This window comes from Patagioenas fasciata, chromosome 1 (genome assembly GCF_037038585.1).
Source record: "Patagioenas fasciata isolate bPatFas1 chromosome 1, bPatFas1.hap1, whole genome shotgun sequence".
NCBI classification, from domain to species: Eukaryota; Metazoa; Chordata; class Aves; order Columbiformes; family Columbidae; genus Patagioenas; species Patagioenas fasciata.
The window spans coordinates 176,544,845-176,562,909 of record NC_092520.1 but is presented as its reverse complement, the minus strand read 5'-3'; the positions used below and the strand labels follow the sequence as shown (position 1 = coordinate 176,562,909).

General features: G+C 51.4%; 3 protein-coding genes across 3 annotated transcripts; 1 reads left to right on the top strand and 2 right to left on the bottom strand.

Annotated features, from left to right (window-relative positions):
• Positions 1 to 1,301: 1,301 nt before the first annotated feature.
• On the bottom strand, positions 1,302 to 2,605 carry LOC136113083 (urotensin-2 receptor-like). The gene is given in 2 exon segments (XM_065858009.2): positions 1,302 to 2,458; positions 2,461 to 2,605. Coding segments are annotated over 2 exon segments (1,236 nt in total). The 5' UTR covers positions 2,540 to 2,605.
• Positions 2,606 to 4,632: 2,027 nt separating this feature from the next.
• On the bottom strand, positions 4,633 to 13,767 carry LOC136104869 (arf-GAP with dual PH domain-containing protein 1-like). Its single transcript, XM_065844124.2, has 11 exons — positions 13,016 to 13,767; positions 11,902 to 12,032; positions 10,967 to 11,058; positions 10,795 to 10,877; positions 9,957 to 10,069; positions 8,225 to 8,371; positions 7,758 to 7,841; positions 7,352 to 7,414; positions 6,769 to 6,840; positions 6,032 to 6,263; positions 4,633 to 5,945 (listed from the first exon to the last, which is right to left on the bottom strand). Exons 1-11 carry the CDS (start codon positions 13,107 to 13,109, stop codon positions 5,917 to 5,919), a joined length of 1,140 nt encoding a protein of 379 aa, XP_065700196.1. The 5' UTR covers positions 13,110 to 13,767; the 3' UTR covers positions 4,633 to 5,916.
• Positions 13,768 to 14,507: 740 nt separating this feature from the next.
• On the top strand, positions 14,508 to 18,065 carry NOL12 (nucleolar protein 12). The gene is made up of 6 exons (XM_065829237.2): positions 14,508 to 14,627; positions 14,725 to 14,830; positions 15,023 to 15,071; positions 15,486 to 15,628; positions 16,583 to 16,683; positions 17,300 to 18,065. The coding sequence occupies exons 1-6, from the start codon at positions 14,548 to 14,550 to the stop codon at positions 17,469 to 17,471; spliced, it is 651 nt and encodes a 216-aa protein (XP_065685309.2). The 5' UTR covers positions 14,508 to 14,547; the 3' UTR covers positions 17,472 to 18,065.

Sequence of the window (18,065 nt, the reverse complement as noted above, 5' to 3'; positions counted from 1 at the left end):
GGGCTCCCTCCAGGTCTGGCTGGGCCAATTCCTCCCACTAAGTGGTTGCAGAGCTCCTACGGCAGCAATACCACCTGTTCTTGCTCTATAATTCATGAGGTTCTGCCAGGTCCTGTGTCTCAGGTACCTAAGCAAAGGGAGGTTTGGCTGCCAGGAATTGGGGACTGAGGAGGAAGAGAAATGAGTTGGAGACAAGGGCTGTTGAGCCGGGAGGCAGGAACACTCAGGGTGTACAAGCAACCTGAAGCTCTGCAGCTGGATCTCTCTTGAAGCTCAGTGTTGCCCAAAGCCAGTCCACTCTGGATAATCACATCCCACTCTTTAAGGCTACATATTTAACAGTAAACACAACATCTAATGTTGCCACTCTGTGCATAGGCATGGCTGGGGAACAGCAAATCTTGGGGCCTCTTCACATGGGGTGATATGGATGAGGCCGTCCTTTCTGGGGATAAGAACAGAGTCTAGCTGTATTTAAGCCAGCCACACTAGGCTAGATGGTGTTGAGGCAGCAACCTGGCCCAGTTTATGCAGTAGCATTGACACAGTATGGCAGACTGGGGTGCATTTGGTAGGCCAGAGAGCTGTGAATTTCCTCAACCACAGCAGGGATGTGGTGCTGATGAGGATCCCCTTCCATGAGCTGTGACAGTGGACATGTAGTGGAGCTTTCTCCTTGCAGCTTCTTCTGCTGAGCTGATCTTGAAAGCTGAATAAATGTGCTGAACCCCCTGAGCTGTACTTCAGGGGAACCTCTCCTAACTGCACTTGGGAGACTTTTTTAGAAAGGCTCTTCAAAGATTTTTCTGTGGAGAGGGGGGGAAGAAAGCTGACTGTGAGCTTTACCACAACAGGATGGACCTTATTCTGGTCTCCTGCTAGTGTGGCTGCTTCTTAATGTGACTCACTGGTCCTGTGAAATCTGTGACTCACTGTTGTCCTGACTTTGTTACAGCTCAGCCCGTTGCTAGAGAGGAGATGAGGGGTGGTGAGGGTTCCCCAGCTGTATAATTTAGATTTATCAAGGCTAACTGCTCCCTTCCGCCCACTCTCCAGCCTTGCGCAAGGTAGAGACTGGCTTGCGAGGGCTGAAGGACCTGAGGATGGGGTCAAGATCACTGAGACATGTGTCCTCCCCCAGCCAAGGAGGGTTAGCGGCCTTGCAAAGGCGAAGTCATGAAGGGGGAGGCACCGTAACGACGATGGAAGACATTACACACTGGCATGGAAGGTGATGCACTTTTATTTCCCAACATGACCCCAGCCAAAGGCTGGAAGATGTCCCCAACCTGGGGTGCTGCTCACCCCAGGCTTTCCCCCAGAGACCCAGACAATCCCTTGAAAGCCAGGGGGATGCTGTGGCCTCCCACCAGAGCCCCCATGGCCTCCCGGGAGGGTGCTGCGGGCTGTGCTGTGCCCGTCCTGCTGCAGCCACGGCATCGGCTGTGGCTGCCAGCAAGGAGGGTGTAGAGGAAAGGGTTGATGCAGCTGTTGCTGTAGGCCAGGCAGGTGACACCGTAGTTGAGGTAGGCACGGGCAGTGGGGCCAATGCCCAGCCCCTCACCCTGGTACAGCCCAGCCAGCTGCCAGGCCCAGAAGGGGAGGAAGCAGACCCAGTAGGCAACCACGATGGCAGAGATCCTGGAGAAGAGCCGCCAGGCAGGGGCCCGTCCCACCACCGACATCCCTGGGCCCAAGACGGAGGACCGGTACACCCGGGCCAGGCGGGTGTAGACAATGCCCAGCACCACGCCGGGTGCCAGGATGCTGGTGGCAAAAAGCACCGTCAGGTAGAGCCGGAAGGCTGCTGGCGTCCAGGTGGGGATGCAGATGCGCTTGTGGGGGCCACCTGCCTCCTGCAGCTGGGTCATCACCATCATGGGGGCCGTAAGCAGGAGCGAGAGGAGCCAGAGGATGGCACTGGCCAGCTTGCGGTAAGTGTTGCCAGCCCGCCTGGCCCACAGTGGCCTGGCCACTGCCCAGTACCTCTCCAGGCTCATGGTGGTCAGGAGGAAGATGCTGGCGTGCATGGTGAGGAGGTCCAGGCTGAGCAAAAGCCTGCAGCCCACATCTCCGAAGAACCAGTCGTGGGCGAAGTAGGTGCAGACCACAAAAGGGATGGTGGAGAGGTACAGGAGGTCAGCCAGGGCCAGGTTGATCACATAGACACCCAAGGAGCCCGCTGAGCGGCCCGCCACCCTGCCAGAGGCCACCGCCACCGTGTAGATATTTCCTGCCATCCCAGTGAGGCAGATGACGAGCAGCACTGCACCCAGTGGCCCTGTGACCAGGCTGTCCCCTCCCAGGACACTACTGCCATCACCCCCACCACTGCTTTCCTCCAAGAAGCTGCCGTCCTCAGGATCCCCTCCAGGCCTTGTGCTGATGGGGGAAGGATTACAGGACATCTTTGGGTCAGGCAAGCGCGAGCAAGTCAGGCTGTCAGAGACCTGTTCCTTCCACTGCCTTTCCCCCTCACTGTATGGGACACGTCTATCCTTAACACGTGAGGGAAGAATGGCGAGAGTTCAGCAGACATATGGTACTCCAGAGAAATCTATTCCTCACCTCCAGCCACCCACTCCATCGTGCTGATCTCGTCCATCACAAGCTTCATCCAGTAGTTTTCCTTAACCACCAAAGAGATGAGAATGGGACACATCCCCCTCCTTCAAGACTGATCGGTGCAAAATAACCTCTGCCAGCCAGGAAGAAACGCCTCTGGTCTTCACCAGCTCCTCACTAATGCTTTTCCAGCATTAGCTGGGCCCATGCAAACCAGCAGACTGGTGGATTCTTCCTTCTCCCAGGTCTGTGTCCTCTCTGCTCAGATAGACTCTGAGGGGTGGGCTCTGGCCCCCTGAACCAGCCCCTGAAGAGTCACCTTGCCCACTGCAGAGAGGAATGTGTCTGACTCACAGCTTCACACACTGGTGCAAAGGCAGTTCCAGTTTAAACTCGGTTCTGAGGAGTATGCTGGCTCCCTCCTCTTTCTTACAGACGTGCTCCTTCCCTAGTGCCTTCCTCCACCTTCCTCCAGCTCCCTCTTCAATCTTGTTCTTCTTTCCCTCTCTTTTTCCCATTTCCCCTTGCACAGTATTCCTCATTTTAAAGGGGAGACAACTGCAAGACAAGACTCCCTACTGTGGCAGGGGAGGAAAGCATCACACTGTGGCTTTAGAAGCGAAACAAGGGCTGGCCCTGAAAATGCAATAGGCAGGGAGCTGCCACACCACTCTCCTTCGCACTTTGACAAGCTGGGAGGAAAGGGTCTGTCCCCCACTCCCTTGCGAGGATATCAGGAGCTCTTGAGGTGTAGAAAATGGATGCAGCCCCTAGTTTTGCAAGCAAACCCACCAGATGTTAGGACATCTCATATTTACTATGACGAGGCCATGTTCCACCCTTGTCCCTCAGTCAGCAGCAAGCTCCTAGAGACCCGAAGGGCTGGATATTTTAGACCCACTCTTTCCTCCCTCTCCCCAGAGGCCACCCTCCTTCTCTAAGCCTTTCCTTCTCTCTCTTCGCCAGGACCTCAGAGGAGGGAGCAAAGTGTGTTAGGTAGGCACCATTGCCTTCTAGCGGGGCATCACTGCATGACAACTATATGCCCTAAAACTTCTACACCCAGTGCTACCTGCCTCTTTGTTCATCCATATCTGAGCCTCATTTGTCTCAGGGAACAGACACCATGAGACAGAATTTGCAGAGCAAAGACAGCTGTACCATTATCAAGTGCACTTTGCTTTAGTTCTCAGGGGTTTTCAGGCCACAGGAGCCACGCTTTTTTGCATCTTTTGTGCATTAGCTTCATTATGGCTGAGTTAGACACCCCCATTCATCTCCAGCAGCAATAACTCAGCATCAAACAGGAGAAGGAAGCCTCTCACCGGTACTGCCCTCACTGCAGTAGGACCCAAGCACCTTCCTGAGCAATGTACTGCCTGCAACAGCTTCAGCATGACCATGCCACAGGAGTGGGTGTATGGCACGTAAGTCATCGATGTAGGGAACTTCAGAGGCCTCCCTCTTGGTTGCCTGTATCAGCACTTGGCATAGCTGGGTCATGCTCTCTTCTTCCCAGAGAACTCATTGTTTACATTGTTTAGATAGGGCTTGATTTTTTTTTCTAATGGACTGCCGCATTTTCACACTATCAGAACCGAAAGGCACTTTGTTTTGCAACACAAGCTTTGCAATGGCCTTCAGTTTTTAGGACAGTCATGCTCCAAACTGGGAGAGATCAGCAAACTGCAGTGAAAATATGCTTTTGAATGGAAAGCTCCATTGTGCCATGGCAGCAGGATGAAGGATGCTGCTTCTCATCCCAGAAGTTGATGCTCCAAACAGGTTGTGGTGGTCTCAGCACAGAGAGGGACCCCCAGACAAGCAGTGGGGGATGATGACTTTGCCCATCTGGCTCTGATGGGAAGATTCAAAGCCCACATGCCCTGGCAACCACAATGAATAGCTATGGCTCCTTGCTCTGTTTGTCTGTGCTTTTTTCCAAGAAACGACCTCATGCCTTAGCAGTTAGCAGCTTAGCTTACATAGGAAGTTAAAATAAATTACAAAGGGATTTTTTTAAATTCATTTCTTTAGGAGCTAATTAAAATACTAGTTACCTCATTAATTCCAGTTATCTCCCCCTTAACACACTAGGTGCCCACTCTCACATTGCCTGTGTAAAACTGCAGACACATCAGATTTTACAGTGTCACCAGCAGAAGTCAGCTGGTCCTTCCAGCATGTGAAATACAGCTCTCCCAGGAGACCTTTAAGACATGATCTTTAAGATATGAATCATGAGTTGATTCAGCAGTTAACTGTTACTAGAAGGACATGAACATACAGACTTCCTACTACTGCATAAAATCATATGTTTATGTAATATACAAGATATACATATGTAATGTGTAGGGCAGAATGACAGTGCCAGGCCTTTGACATAAAGAGAATAAAGGAGCAGAGCAAAGTTAGTGTTACTAACTTCAGACATCAACCCCTGCGCTCTAGTGAAGTCAACAGAGAGTCCAAAGTCTGCATCAGACATGCCACAGGCTGCTCTCTGCCAGACCCAACCTCTCTCTACTTGGTGTGATTAGAGACTCCAATTTGACAGCTGAACTTCAATGTCATGAATATCCCCTACAGTATCTTCCCTAGGGTAGTATCCCACTTCCCACCACTTTTTGTTACGTACACACACACATACATTACCCCCCCCCCACATTACCCACATACACACAAGTATACACACACATTGTTTTTGAGCAGATCTGTTAACATTCTCTGTAGCAATTGGAGTAAGGTCTCCACACAAACGTGGTCCAAAGAAGCTTTCAAGCCCACACACGGCAGGAGGAAATAGGCCTCACATTTGGCTGTTAGATTATATCTTTTAAGAGACCTTTCTCAACTACAGCTCTAACTGATCAAATATCTAAATGTTTCACATCTCTGTTGCCAGCAGAGAAGCTGTTTCTTGTCTCTCCTAGCCCAGCAGGCCCTGCAATGTGCTGCGGTGTAGCTCCAGGCAGGCAGCTGTTTTCTTCCATAAGGCAGGTGGCTGTCTGCAGCTTCATGCAGGAGCGATACTAGGTCCCATGTCCAACATAGCAAGTGCCAAGTTTTCAAGGTCCGATTGACAGGCAAGGCCTGCCAGCATCCAGTCAGATCACAGCAATTTAACAGTGACAGGTTGCACCGAGGTTTAAGACTCACAAAATCTTGCACTTGAAAGGAAGCAGCTTAATTTGGCCCCCAGAACAAAGTGGACCATCTATGGGGAAGGAAAGTGCTTTGAAGGGTGCTTCAAGAGCCTTGTGTTTCTTGGATGTCGATCTCTCCTCTCCTGACAGCCCATCCAATAAGGCCAAGTAGAGTCAAGTCATAGCAAGGTTCCCGCCTGGCTTCCTAGGATTTAAACTTGAAGTAGGCTTCAACTGTAGTGAAGGAAAAAGATGGTGCATTAGGACAATACCCTGATTGGAATGGCAGGAGGGGAAGGAAATTACATCCACCCACTCACTTGCATATTCCTGTGGTGTCATGGCCTGGTTGATGACACTAGTGAAGGCTGCAATCCAGTCTAGCTGGTCAGTCTCTGTCTCGCAGGTGAAGAGGTATTCCCGGTCAGGGGTGACAATGGTGAGGCCATAATGCCAAGAGAAGTTTCCCTGTGCCCCGGAAGGCAATCCCTTCTGGACGCTATAGCCATTCTCTTTGCTGCCCACAAACACTTCACCCTTAGCAAATGCATCCTGCATGTCAGGAGGGAAAGAAGGATTTACAGTATCCCAAGAGAACCAGGGAATAATAGTAGTACACCTAAGGGCAGGAGGAGAGTGGGTGAGGACCAGGGATGTAGCAGCAAAAAGATTTGAAGGTGGTCAGGGAATTCAGAAGAGCAGGGAAGCTATACTTCAAGGCAGTGTTGGAAAGGAAAATTTAAGAGTATGGACCTCAAGATGTCTGAGAGAGGAACTGCTGCTCCTGTCCCTCCATGTCACCCCCGATGTCACTCTCCTCTCCATCACCACCTTTACACCACTGCCCTCCCTGTTCCCATTGTCTGCAGGCAGTGAAACAAACACAGAAAGCATGGAATGAACTAAGTGGGATGGAAATGGGAACACCTAGAGTCCATCCAGAGCAGCTGGGGAACCTGCAAGCTGCCCTTAGTGCAGAGCAAAGACTCTGGTTGGACTTTGGCCCTGCCCTCAGCATTGCTGCCTGCCGCTACCAGAGGTCAGATCTTTCCCTTACCAAAGGATCCTTGAAGTACATGAGCCTGCGGTGATCCAGGGTGAACCAGCGCTTCTTAAAAGCCTCTCTCTGCTGTGAAGGGAAGAGGTGACATGTGTAAGGGGACAGTGCCCTCTGCTGCGAGCAGCGCAAATGGATACCCAAAATTCATCCCAACCACTTCGATCAAGCCCCTGCCTTAACAGCAACCTCCTCCTCACCCTTTCTGAGCTGAGAGTGGGGATCATTATCGGGTCTTTCAGTCCCAACTGCTGTCCACAACTCTTGGACTTCTGTGAAGGACCCCAGAGTTGAGACAGGAGAAATCTAGACACTAAATACCTGTAAGGTCACGCACACACAGACACATGCAGAGAGATCTGTTGTTCTGGGAGAAAGCAGGGACTCTGGCTTCATCTACTTTGACATGTGTCCTTCCCCTTCCTTTCATTCTCCCCTCCCTTGGTGCACACACACTGTTCCCATGGGTGTCTAAAGAGTCAGGGGGGAACAGGGAAACAGCAGGAAAAAAACATTGTAGTAGGGAAGGTCAGTGGCTCTCTGGTGGGTCCCCGTTAGATTTTCTTTTCCCACAGCAGCTCACCTTGGGGCCAGTTTTCTCCATGTATCCCTCCTTCAAGAAGTTTCTTGTCAGCCGATTTTTAATCTGACAAAAAGGCAAGAGTAACATCCACTTAGCCATGTTTCTTTGCTATTCACTTTTGCCCCCACCATTCCTTCTATTCCCCCCAGTTCAGTCACCCTTTAGATTCATGTTTGCAGAAGTGCCTAGCCAGGAGTCACTTCTGTCTCCAAAGTGCTCAGAAACAGCAGAAAGCTGTTGTTTTCTGGCCACCACAAGCTCTTTTAAATGCCCTTTCTCAACCCTCTATCTAAACACTGCAATTTCCACTTCTGTACCTGGGGTTCTAATAATAACTAATGGGCTCTTTTATCACATAACCAAGCACCAGTGGGAGACTCAGCAGTGTGCTCTAGTGCTGCCTTACCTCATTATCGCTGGCAATAGGAAATGCTACCTTCAGGTAATGGAACTGCACAGAGCGAATGGCATTGAACCAGTCTACCACCTCCTGAGAAAGGAAAAGACAGGACCGAAAGCTTAGCCAGAGCAACAATGAGCCATCTGAATTCACCCAGCTGCACCCAACCCTACATTAACTACAAACACAGACAGCTCTCCCTCCCCAGCACCTACAGCCTCTCCCTCACACACACAGGCAACACATCTGCACATCTCCTCCCACACAAACCGACTCAGCCAGTGCTCCTGCCCTGCTCCCTGCAGCAAAACTCTCTCACAGACACACAAACACAAAGCCAGAATCCCCACCCTGTCACCTACAGTAACTCCCACATGCACACCCCCTCCTACCCATGCTTCAGACTATTTAATACCAGAAGCTCCTCAAACCACCACAATGGCTTTGCAGTGTTTGATGCTAAAACCAGATACCTTTCCGCTTTCATGGTAGACAAATATATTCCGGGTCTTGTTGTCTTTGAGATAGGTGATCTGCAGGCCATTGGGGTTTCCAATCTTCACTGGCTGGAACGTAGCATTGATGACATCTATTTTAACATTGAGTTTGGGTTCTTTGGCCTGAAAACAGAATGCCATTGGTCATGCATGACCAGTCCTTGTGAGAAAGAGACCTGAGCTACCAACTTAGTGGGGTAAGGCAGGGTCAGAGTGTTTCAAAATGTAAAAACTGCCCCTTCCCAACAAAACTGTTGTAGCACACACTCCCTTCACTGTGTGGTGAGCTCAAGCCCAAACAGTGGCCAAGCCCTTCCAATTCAGATTTGAGCTATGGCTACTCTGGAACTGCCAGTGAAACACTGAGAGTGCATCTGACCTTACAGCTGAGCCAGTCTAAAGGCTATCTGACCTCAAAAGGAGAGAGCCCACCCCAAGAATCAGAGAATAGTCTGGGTTGGAAGGGATCTTCAACAGTCATCTAGTCCAACCCCCTTGCAATGAGCAGGGACATCTTCAACTAGATCAGGTTGCTCAGAGCCCCATCCAGCCTGGCCTTGAATGTCTCCTGGGATGGGGCATCTACCACCCCTCTGGGCAACGTGGAACAGTGTTTTACCACCTTCATTGGAAAAAATTCCTTCCTCATGTCCAGCCTGAATCTGCCCTCATTCAGTTTAAAATCATTATCCACTCTCCCGTCCCAACAGGTCCCGCTAAAAATTCTGTCCCTTTTTTCTCATAGGTCCCTTTTAAGTACTGAAAGGCCACAATAACGTCTCCTTGGAGACTTTTCTTCTCAGGCTGAACAACTCCAGTTCTCTCAGCCTGTCCTCACAGGAGAGATGTTCCAGCCCTCTGATAATTTTTGTGGCCTCCTCTGGACCCTCTCCAACAGGTCCATGTCTTTCCTGTACTGAGGGCTTCAGAGCTGGAGATAGTACTCCAGGTGGGGTCTCACCAGAGCAGAGCAGAGGGGCAGAATCACCTCCCTCAACCTGCTGGCCACACTCCTTTTGACACAGCCCAGGATATGGTTGGCTTTCTGGGATGCAAGCACACATTGCTGTCTCATACCCAATCTTTCATCCACCAGTATCCCCAAGTCCTTTTCCACATGGCTGCTCTCAATCCCTTCAGCCCCCAGCCTGTATCGATACCAGGGTTTGCACCAACCCAGGTGCAGGACCTTGCACCTGGCCTTGTTGAATCTCATCGAGGTTTGCACGGCCCACTTCTTGAGCTTGTCCAGGTCCCTCTGGATTGCATCTCCTGCTCCTTCCTACCCCAAGCCATTCCCTCTCTTGCGACAGTACATTAGCACTTGCCATATTCATTTCAGGGAGACGAATGAGCAGGAAAGCAGGCCTCCTCAAAACAAACCAAACTACAGGTTTTTGCCAACTTGGCTCACAGTGGGGTGAGGCTGATTCTAGGAATGGTGCAGATGGATGCAAATGGAAGGGGGTGAAGTGGAAGGTCAGCCCTTTCACCAGTGGTGTAAGGAAGTACAAAGAGAAGACGTGGAGAAATGTCACCCTGATAGTAGGAAGGGGAGCCCTCTCCTCAGGGACATGTTTCTTTTATCATCCCTGGCCTGCGATGCGCAAGGCAACCTCAGAAACATACGTAGGAGATAGGAATGTCTCCATGACCCACTGCCCTGGGTGGAGTATGCACTGAGGTGGGAGCTGACCACCATACTCACATCCTGCTTGGTGAAATACTTCAGACACCCCTCTCTCTCAGACAAGACGAACTTGCGGGGGAGGAACTGCCCATTGTCTCGACCTCGCTTCCAGAGGATGCCTTCCTTCACCCCTAGGAGCACAAACACCACTGTTAAGAGCATCCCACCACAGGCACAGTAGGCATCAGAGAGCTACATGTAGGCTGGGGTCCCAGCCACACTTCTGAAATAAAGCACATGATGGACTGTGCTGAGAACAAACACTTGAGAAGGAGAGGTCTCACCTCTGACAGCTGAAGACGGTGGTGTTCCTGGGTTTGCAGCCCAGATAAATGGTCACCACAAGACATTCCCAGATGTTTCCCAATTCCTAGTCTGACTCCCACTACTGCCTCTGCCAGTGTGAGACCCGTCTCTCCAGCAAACACCAGACTCCTGGCCCACATAAACCCTGGCATGGGACCAGAACTCTTTCCACTTGACACTGCAGACCCGTGGGCTACAGCACCTTGTGTCACAGGACTGACAGTGACATTTCAAACACAAGTGCCATCGTTAGAGGGGGTGGCATGCAGCAGGACAGAAATTCCTTACCACAGAGGTCTAGCTGCACCAAGACAGCAAATACCTTCAAAAAAATGCCAGCTGGTAATATCAAGCTTGGAAGCAACTGTGGCAGTGCCAGACTATGCTGCCCACAATTTTACCCCACCCAAAACAAAGCCCTGTAAGTAACAGCTGTGTTCTCAGGAGCACTTGTTGCAACACTGACACAATGAGCTTTCTCCTTGTGGTGCTCAAAAGCTTCCAGAAAAGGCAACAGGCGGGATATGTTGATGCTGTGCTCTGCTCTTACCATCAGAATATGGCAGCTGCTTTCCCGGCTCGGTGAACTCTTTGCGTTCATATTTGGCCCGTATCCACTGTTCTCTCAGCACTCTGGGGAGAGAGGTGACAGGCAGCTCAGAAATTAACTAGAGGAACCCAGAAGTGCCCTTCCCCCTTTTCTTCTGCATGCAGCAACTTACTGGCAGTCATTGTAGGTTGGCTGGTAATAGTAAATAGGGATGTGAGCTTCGTATGTGGCTTTAGTCACAGCATTCCCATGCTTGGCCAGAAACTGCAGAGTTAGAAAGAGAGTTAGTGCCTTCCGTTTGATGCAGACTCATGTTGGACATTTTCCTTCCCTGACCCACCATAGGGCTACATGCACTTTGAGATTCAATGGAGCATTCTCTTTCCCCTCCATTGCACCATCCCAGCAAAGTTTGGCTACAGAAAGGTGGGTCTCAACGGTCTTGTCTACTCTCAGAAGTTACAGTGATTGCAACTGAATCAACAGAATGTCACAAAAGTCACTTCTGTGGGGCTGGGTGCACACACATTCAGTGGATTTGCTGCCATGCCCCACGTGTTCAGGGAGACAAAGTTCAATAACAGCTCTGTAGTGCCATCTGGGAGGACATTCCAAACCTCTTGCTTGTGAGCAGAGAGATACAGATTATTTTCTTTGTATCGCCAGAAAATGTTTTCAGTCCCCTGAAGATTAATGGGCTGAGGGTAGTGTAACGGGGAGAAGTCAAGTTCCCATAAATGCCATTGTTCCCAAGAGATCGCATTTTATCTGGAAAATCTTCTCGGAGCATGGAATTGCCCAAGACTTTCCCCTCAGACAGTTGAAACCAAGAGAAGACATTGAGGCTGGATGCTGTGGGCAAGTGAAAAATTAATAATCTGGAGTGACAAAGACCCTGAGCCTTGGCAAGGTACATTGCAAGAACTCTACATTTGCCGTAAAGTAACAGGAGATGGAGAGACGCATAAGGCAAGCATGTCATCCTTCTCCCAGTGGGTTATGGGGAGTATCCCCACTTGAGAATCCAGAGCATGAGTAGCAAAGGGACAGTTAGTCTACGGTCTAGACCCAACCCACCTGACATACCATTGGGGACAAAGGTCTCACCTGCACCTGGGCATCATCCCAGTGGTCCATCTTCAGGGATTTGACTTTGCTGATGCTCGGGATGTTGCGGTGAATTCCTGAGCAGCTGAGGCATATAAAGACACCCAAAGTAGAGGATGCCCAGTCAGGATCTGAGGGTATAATAAAAGAGTATGACTAGAAGTGGTAAATTGCCCTGCGAGATATGCCTCAACTGAGAAAGTAGTCCTGAGAAACAGAGAGCTGGGTGACCACAGTTTCATGAGAGCTGATTAATTAACACCCAAAATACAGATGCCAGTCAGGAAAAAGCATAGCTATTAGTCCCTCATTCCCCCTGCTTCAACCACTTCATCTGAATTTCTATTGACCTGAACCTCAAAACACTCTAAAGTGCCCTGTAAACTTCCTTTGTGTAAAGGGTCACCCACGATAAAAATGAAACCATCCCTGGGAAAAGACTAAAGGAGCTGTTGAGTGCAAATTCCCAGCAGCATTTCACTCAGAAAGGGGAAAGCAGCCTTGAATCCAAAATTTTCTTCAGAGAATTTAAGAAGCTAAAATGGTACTAATTAGCCCAGTCTTAATTTAGCTTGGGTGGTACACTCTACGTGCCCATTTTGGGAGGATGACAATGAGCCTTTTGAGCAGCACTTGTAGGACCTCGAGCTGGGTACCCTTTCAAGAAGGCAAGCCCTTCAGTAAAAGAAACCTCTGAGGCGCCTGTGGCAGGTTGTCGGTTCTGAGCTGAGTCACGGTGGAGACAATGCCCTCCTGAATCATGCCTTCCTTCTGCAGCAGTTAGGATTTCACCAGGAGCTTTCCTGTCAGGTCCTGACTGGGCTTGACCTTGATTTGTATTAGAGATCTGACATGACCACCACCTACAGTGCTGCAGCTACACAGCTCTGTGCTCATCTGGCACTACCACGTCCCCGTCCTTCTTCCCACGAACGCTGTGGCAGCATGCCCTTCCTCCTCCCTCACCAACTCACCTCCATGGAGAGGAAGCAAATATCCAGACAGAGCAACTTCTCTCCTCCCTCTCTCCCCAAGGTTCGTGTGCAGTCAGATAACCAGATCGGTCCCAGCTCCCTGCTTCTGACTCTTCCTCCAGCAGCCTTTGGGGACTCACCTGGCTTCCCACAGTCTGCGCATGAAGAGTTTTCCGCTCTTCTCCACACCTCCCTCAGGGCCTTCATACTTCTCTCATGTCCTCCAGCCATCATGTCCAACGCTACTCCCCAGGGCAGGGCAGGGCCGGGAAGGTGGCTGCCTGCACCTTCCGCACCTGTGGGCCAACCCAACCCACTGGGTTGCCCAAGGAAGAAGGAACCACCAGAGAGCCAGCAGCTCTTGCAGACAGAGGAGAAAGGGGAAGGCAGGAGAAGCTGTGAGGTTAATGGAAGGAGCGTGGTGGCCTGACAGTGCACCTGAGCCGGCTGAGCGCAGGCAAGGACGAAGAGGCTGGAGGCTGAAGTGCAGCCAGGCTGTGAGTGAGGAGGAGGAGGAGGAGAAGACCTGCCCCATGGGCGTGGAGGGAAGTGCAGCAATTAACCACAGAACTGGTTTTTCCGCATTTCTGCTGGAGAAAGGACAGGCCAGGAAGAGTGCAAGCAGCAAGAGAGCTGATAAAGGCAAGGTGGCCCTGCACAGGCGGCCAACAGGCCATGTCAGGACTCGTCATGCTCTGTGCACTGGGGGGATGGCTTTGGCTGCCCCTGCAGCACTTTGGGAGCTTCCACCAAAGTCAGCTGGCCACCACACAAGCATTACACCTGTTTTTAGGGCAAGGACTGGAGGGTAAGAAAGGTTCAAGAGTTCAGCCAAAGTCACTCAAGCCAGCAGCTAAGAACATGGCAGCCCTGATGCCCCCACCAACTCATGCTGATACCTTTCTCCAACATCGCCTACAGAAACCACAGCTGTTGTTAGCCAGGTCCTGCATCTTGGTGGCTCAGTGTCAGAGCCAAGACCCATACCTGCACTTGCCTCCCCCAGCTGAGAGCGCCACAGGTGCCACTGACACCAAGCAATAACAGCTTGAAATAAACCCTTAGACCTTTACTGAAGAGATGCATATGCTAAATATTTGGAGGAACAACATTTATTGCAGAAATGCAGATGTAAAATACTCAGAGGTGTGGCAGAGTGGGTCTGTGTTGTGAGGGATTGGGTGCTGTGCTGGCTGCACAAGGCAGCGCCATAACAACGTTTTGACAGGAGGGAGCAGGAGCTCCCACCCGCGGCTGGATGACATGGCTGGCAGCAGACGCCTGCAAGGTCAAAACGGCAGCTTCTCTCTCCTGGCCCCAGCTTGGGGGAAAAAATGCACCTGGAGTGGGCGAGGGGGCACACGCAGGTCCCACACACCCATAGGACAGGAGGACCCATGCGGCTCCTTCAAACCGCAGCCAAGGCAGCAGCCCTGAGGTGCCCGACCTCCCGCTCACCTTACCGCCCACCCGGGGTCCTCCCGCACCCCGGGGCCGCCCAGCCCAACAGGGGCTCGGCAGACAAAGGCCGCCCGCCTGGGATATCATGAGGAACCCGGCGGCCCTGCACCCCACCAGGCGCGGCGGCATGAAATGGCGGGCGGGGCAAGGGCCGCCCCTCAGGCCGGGCGGCGGCGGAAGGGGCGGGCGGCAGCGGCAACGTGGGATCGCCATGGGCCGTAAGAAGAACAAGAAGGGTCCGGGCGGCCGTGAGGGGCGGGTGGTGGTGACTTTCGATGAGGAGAGGCGGAGGTGAGGCTGGCTGGGCCCCAGAGGCGGGGTAGGGGGGTCGCACCCCACGGTGAGGGGGTCGCTAAAAGGCAGGGGGGTTCTGTGTTGCTGGCGGCAGGGAGTACCTGACCGGCTTCCACAAGCGGAAGGTGGAGCGGAGGAAGGCGGCGCTGGAGGAGATCAAGCGGAAGCTGAAGGAGGAGCAGAGGAAGATGAAGGAGGAGGTAGTCCCACACACATCTCACCTCCAGCCCTCCTGGGAGAAGGGTTCCCCGCTCCCCGCCATGGCGGCTCGGGAGCGGGGCAGCCCGGGGGCAGGGGGGCTCTTCGGGCTCCTCCTGCCCCGCTTGCGGGGACACGGGTCTGTCCCGGCCAGAGCGACAGAGGCTCCCCAGTGACCCTTTTCCGTCCCTCAGCGGCACCAAGAGTACCTGAAGATGTTGAGCGAGAGGGAGGAGGCGCTCGGTACGTGCTGGCCGGGAGGCGGGTGTCCGTGTCTGATATCCTTGGCTGGGTGAGAGGAGCTGGAGCAAGGGTGCCCACACACGGTCCCATGTCAGCTCCTTGCTCCTCACATGTCCCTCTGGGAAGCTGGGCAGTGATCTGAGCAGTGACTCCCTCTGGCTTTGGTGGGATAAGGGTCAGGTGGCTTGTACTAAAAGGAGCAAGCACGAGGACATTTCCAAGGTGTCACCAGGTCCTCTCCCTGGGAGAAGGAGCTTGCCCTTCATGGTTGTAGTGGTGGTGTTCAAGCCCCTCCATCACCTAACCCTGCTTGCAGAGCCTGGGTCCACCCCTCAGTGTGGCACTGCAGGAACAAGCAAGCGTATCTTATGAAAAGAGGGGCACTTTGCAGTGCAGGATGTCTTGTGTCCCCAGATGAGGCTGACGAACTGGAGCACTTGGTGACATCGCGGACAGAGTCTGTGAACATCGACCACCCAAACCACGTTGTAACAGTGACCACCATCAGCGACCTGGACCTCTCAGGGGCACGCCAGCTGGGACTGACCACCCCTGTGGTAAAGCCTTTTGCTGCCTTTCTGCTGGGGCTGGATAGGTAGGGCTGGTGCTCCAAAATATGCCGAATGGCTTGCAGCTGACTGGAAGCAAGGACAAAGAGGGGAAACTCATAACTTTCACATTCTTCCACAAGTTATGTTGGGCCATACATGTCCTATGTAAACAGCTCACTCCAAACCGCCTTGAAATCCTTTGCCTAGTCCCAACTGACCTTGTGTAAGTGAAAGGTGCCACCAGGTTGGATGGCGAGAGTGTAGTATTTTAAAAGCTGATACAAAATAAGCGGCAAGATTTCAGACTTCACTGTTTGGGCTATCCTCAACTTCTTTCCTGTGTCCTGTCCAGGAAGAATTACTATCAGCATGAGGAGGGATTTCATTCTCCATGATGCTGTACTTGGACTGCAAATAAGGAAACCACTCAGCTCTGGTTGTAGTTGCTTTTATTCTCAAAATATATTGTAACTGAGCTCTCATGTTAGTTTCATAGGGGCTTTCAGGTACTATTCGACTTGATCCTTTTGGTCTTCATGACTTGTGGCTGGATTTGAGCTCTTCGGGGAATTGTCTGTGTTAACCTTTTAAATTCATAATGTTGTCTTCTAATCTGAAAATCATCTTAAAGAGATTTTGTAAGTAATTTAGGAAAGAAGCTGAAACCTTCAGCCCATACTTTCGACTTCAGCTGCATATCCATGATAATGCTGAAGTTTTTGGATCTTAGGGTGGATTACTATAGGATTTCTCACTGGTTTTCCCTTTCTGAGGGGTTGCAATAAGAAACCTTGAGATTTGGACAGCAAAGGATGTGGAGAATTAAAAAAATTCATCCATGACTAGATGGTTTACAAAACAGGATGAAATCAAGAAGGCAGCAGAAACAACAGAATTGCGAGTGTTCCTGTTTTAATGTGTCTATAGGGATTTTTTTCTCTTTTTTGCTTCTTTTTTAAGGGAAAAAGTGATGGATCAGAAGGCGAGCAAGAGGAAGAGGTGACAAACAAGCCCGTGAGAACGATGCCCAAAAAGGCCAGAAACCCCTTCCTGTCTGAAAAGTATGTGTAAATTCATTCAAGTCCTTGCTGCTGGGCTCTGCAAGCTGATCAGGAGGACCTTGCTTGTCATGGTCCCAGATGAGTGGTGTGGTTGCAGGGAAAGAACGTGGTGGCAGAAGCCAGCAGAGGGCACTGGCAGAGCACGCGCCTGGCATGGGCACTCGGTTCCCATCTGATTGATCCCTGGTGACAGCGGCAGGAGGAGGATGCAGTTGCAGGGCAGGCTTTGCCCTGAACTGTTTACCTAATCCTTCTCCAGATGCTGCTGGGAAGGGTGTGTTGCAGGGTGCAGAGTTTATCTCTGGGACTGAAGGTCTAAAGACCCTAAAGCTTTGGCATTCTCCACATTTTTTGGTATCCAGGATTTACAGCTGCTTTGGGGATTTGGAGAATGGCTTAACTCTCTGGTGGCTGAACATTTTGGTTACTGCGCATGTAGACTTGCAGGTTTCCTGCCCTCTCAGGATGATGCCCAGCACAGTGGGGTTCTCCTGGGGCTTTCCCTGGCTGGTGTCCACTACTGCTGGGCCATGCAACTCTCCTGTTATTGCTGTGGTGTTGCCTTGCTCCTGTACATTTTGTTCTCCAAACGTTTCTTTCTTCCTGCCCTGCACAGGATTTCTTCTCTTACTGCCACACTGCACATGCACAGCCGGAAAAAGACGAAAGGAAAGCGACCTCAACGTGGGCAAGGCCCACGCAAGAAAATGCAGAAATCCAGCACGGGGCGGACCACTAAGACTCAGCGACGGAGACTGACAGGCAAAATGGGCCGTGACCAAGATTAGCAGAGAAGGTAGAGCTCAGACTGGCGTCTGGGACAGCACTCCACATCTGGCCTGCTGCTCTTTGGAGCCCCTTCATTGTGGGCAAGGGCCTGGTTTACTTGGGTCTCTGACCAGCAGTGAACCCACTTCAGCCTTTTCTTGTGTCCTGAGCACTGGCCTGGGTGACTAGATGCTGTACCCATTTATTTCTGCAGTGATCTCCAGCTAAATGTCTCAGTGCCACAGAGTCTCTTAAAAACTCATGCTGGAAGTCAGCTTCTCTACTTGGTGTAACCCTTTTGTCCTTGGACCTTCCCTTGCAGAGCCAATACTTGGCTTTATCAAAGGAAGTGATCTGGCGCTTAGTACAACAGGCACATGGTCAGGACGATTTATGCAACTAGGAAGAACTCTGCTGCTCGTGCATCAGTGCTCTGGCATGTCTGCTGTGCAGTAAATCCTTTTTCCATTGAGATACGGTGTCATCTTGTCTCATGTGTTACCCTGCAGTCAGGCATGGCACCAGAGGGGAATTTTTTGTTTGGTACCAGTGCCAGGTGAAATTTGTTAACTTTGTGAATAAATCTTTATGAAGTAATTTTGCAAAGAGAGAAA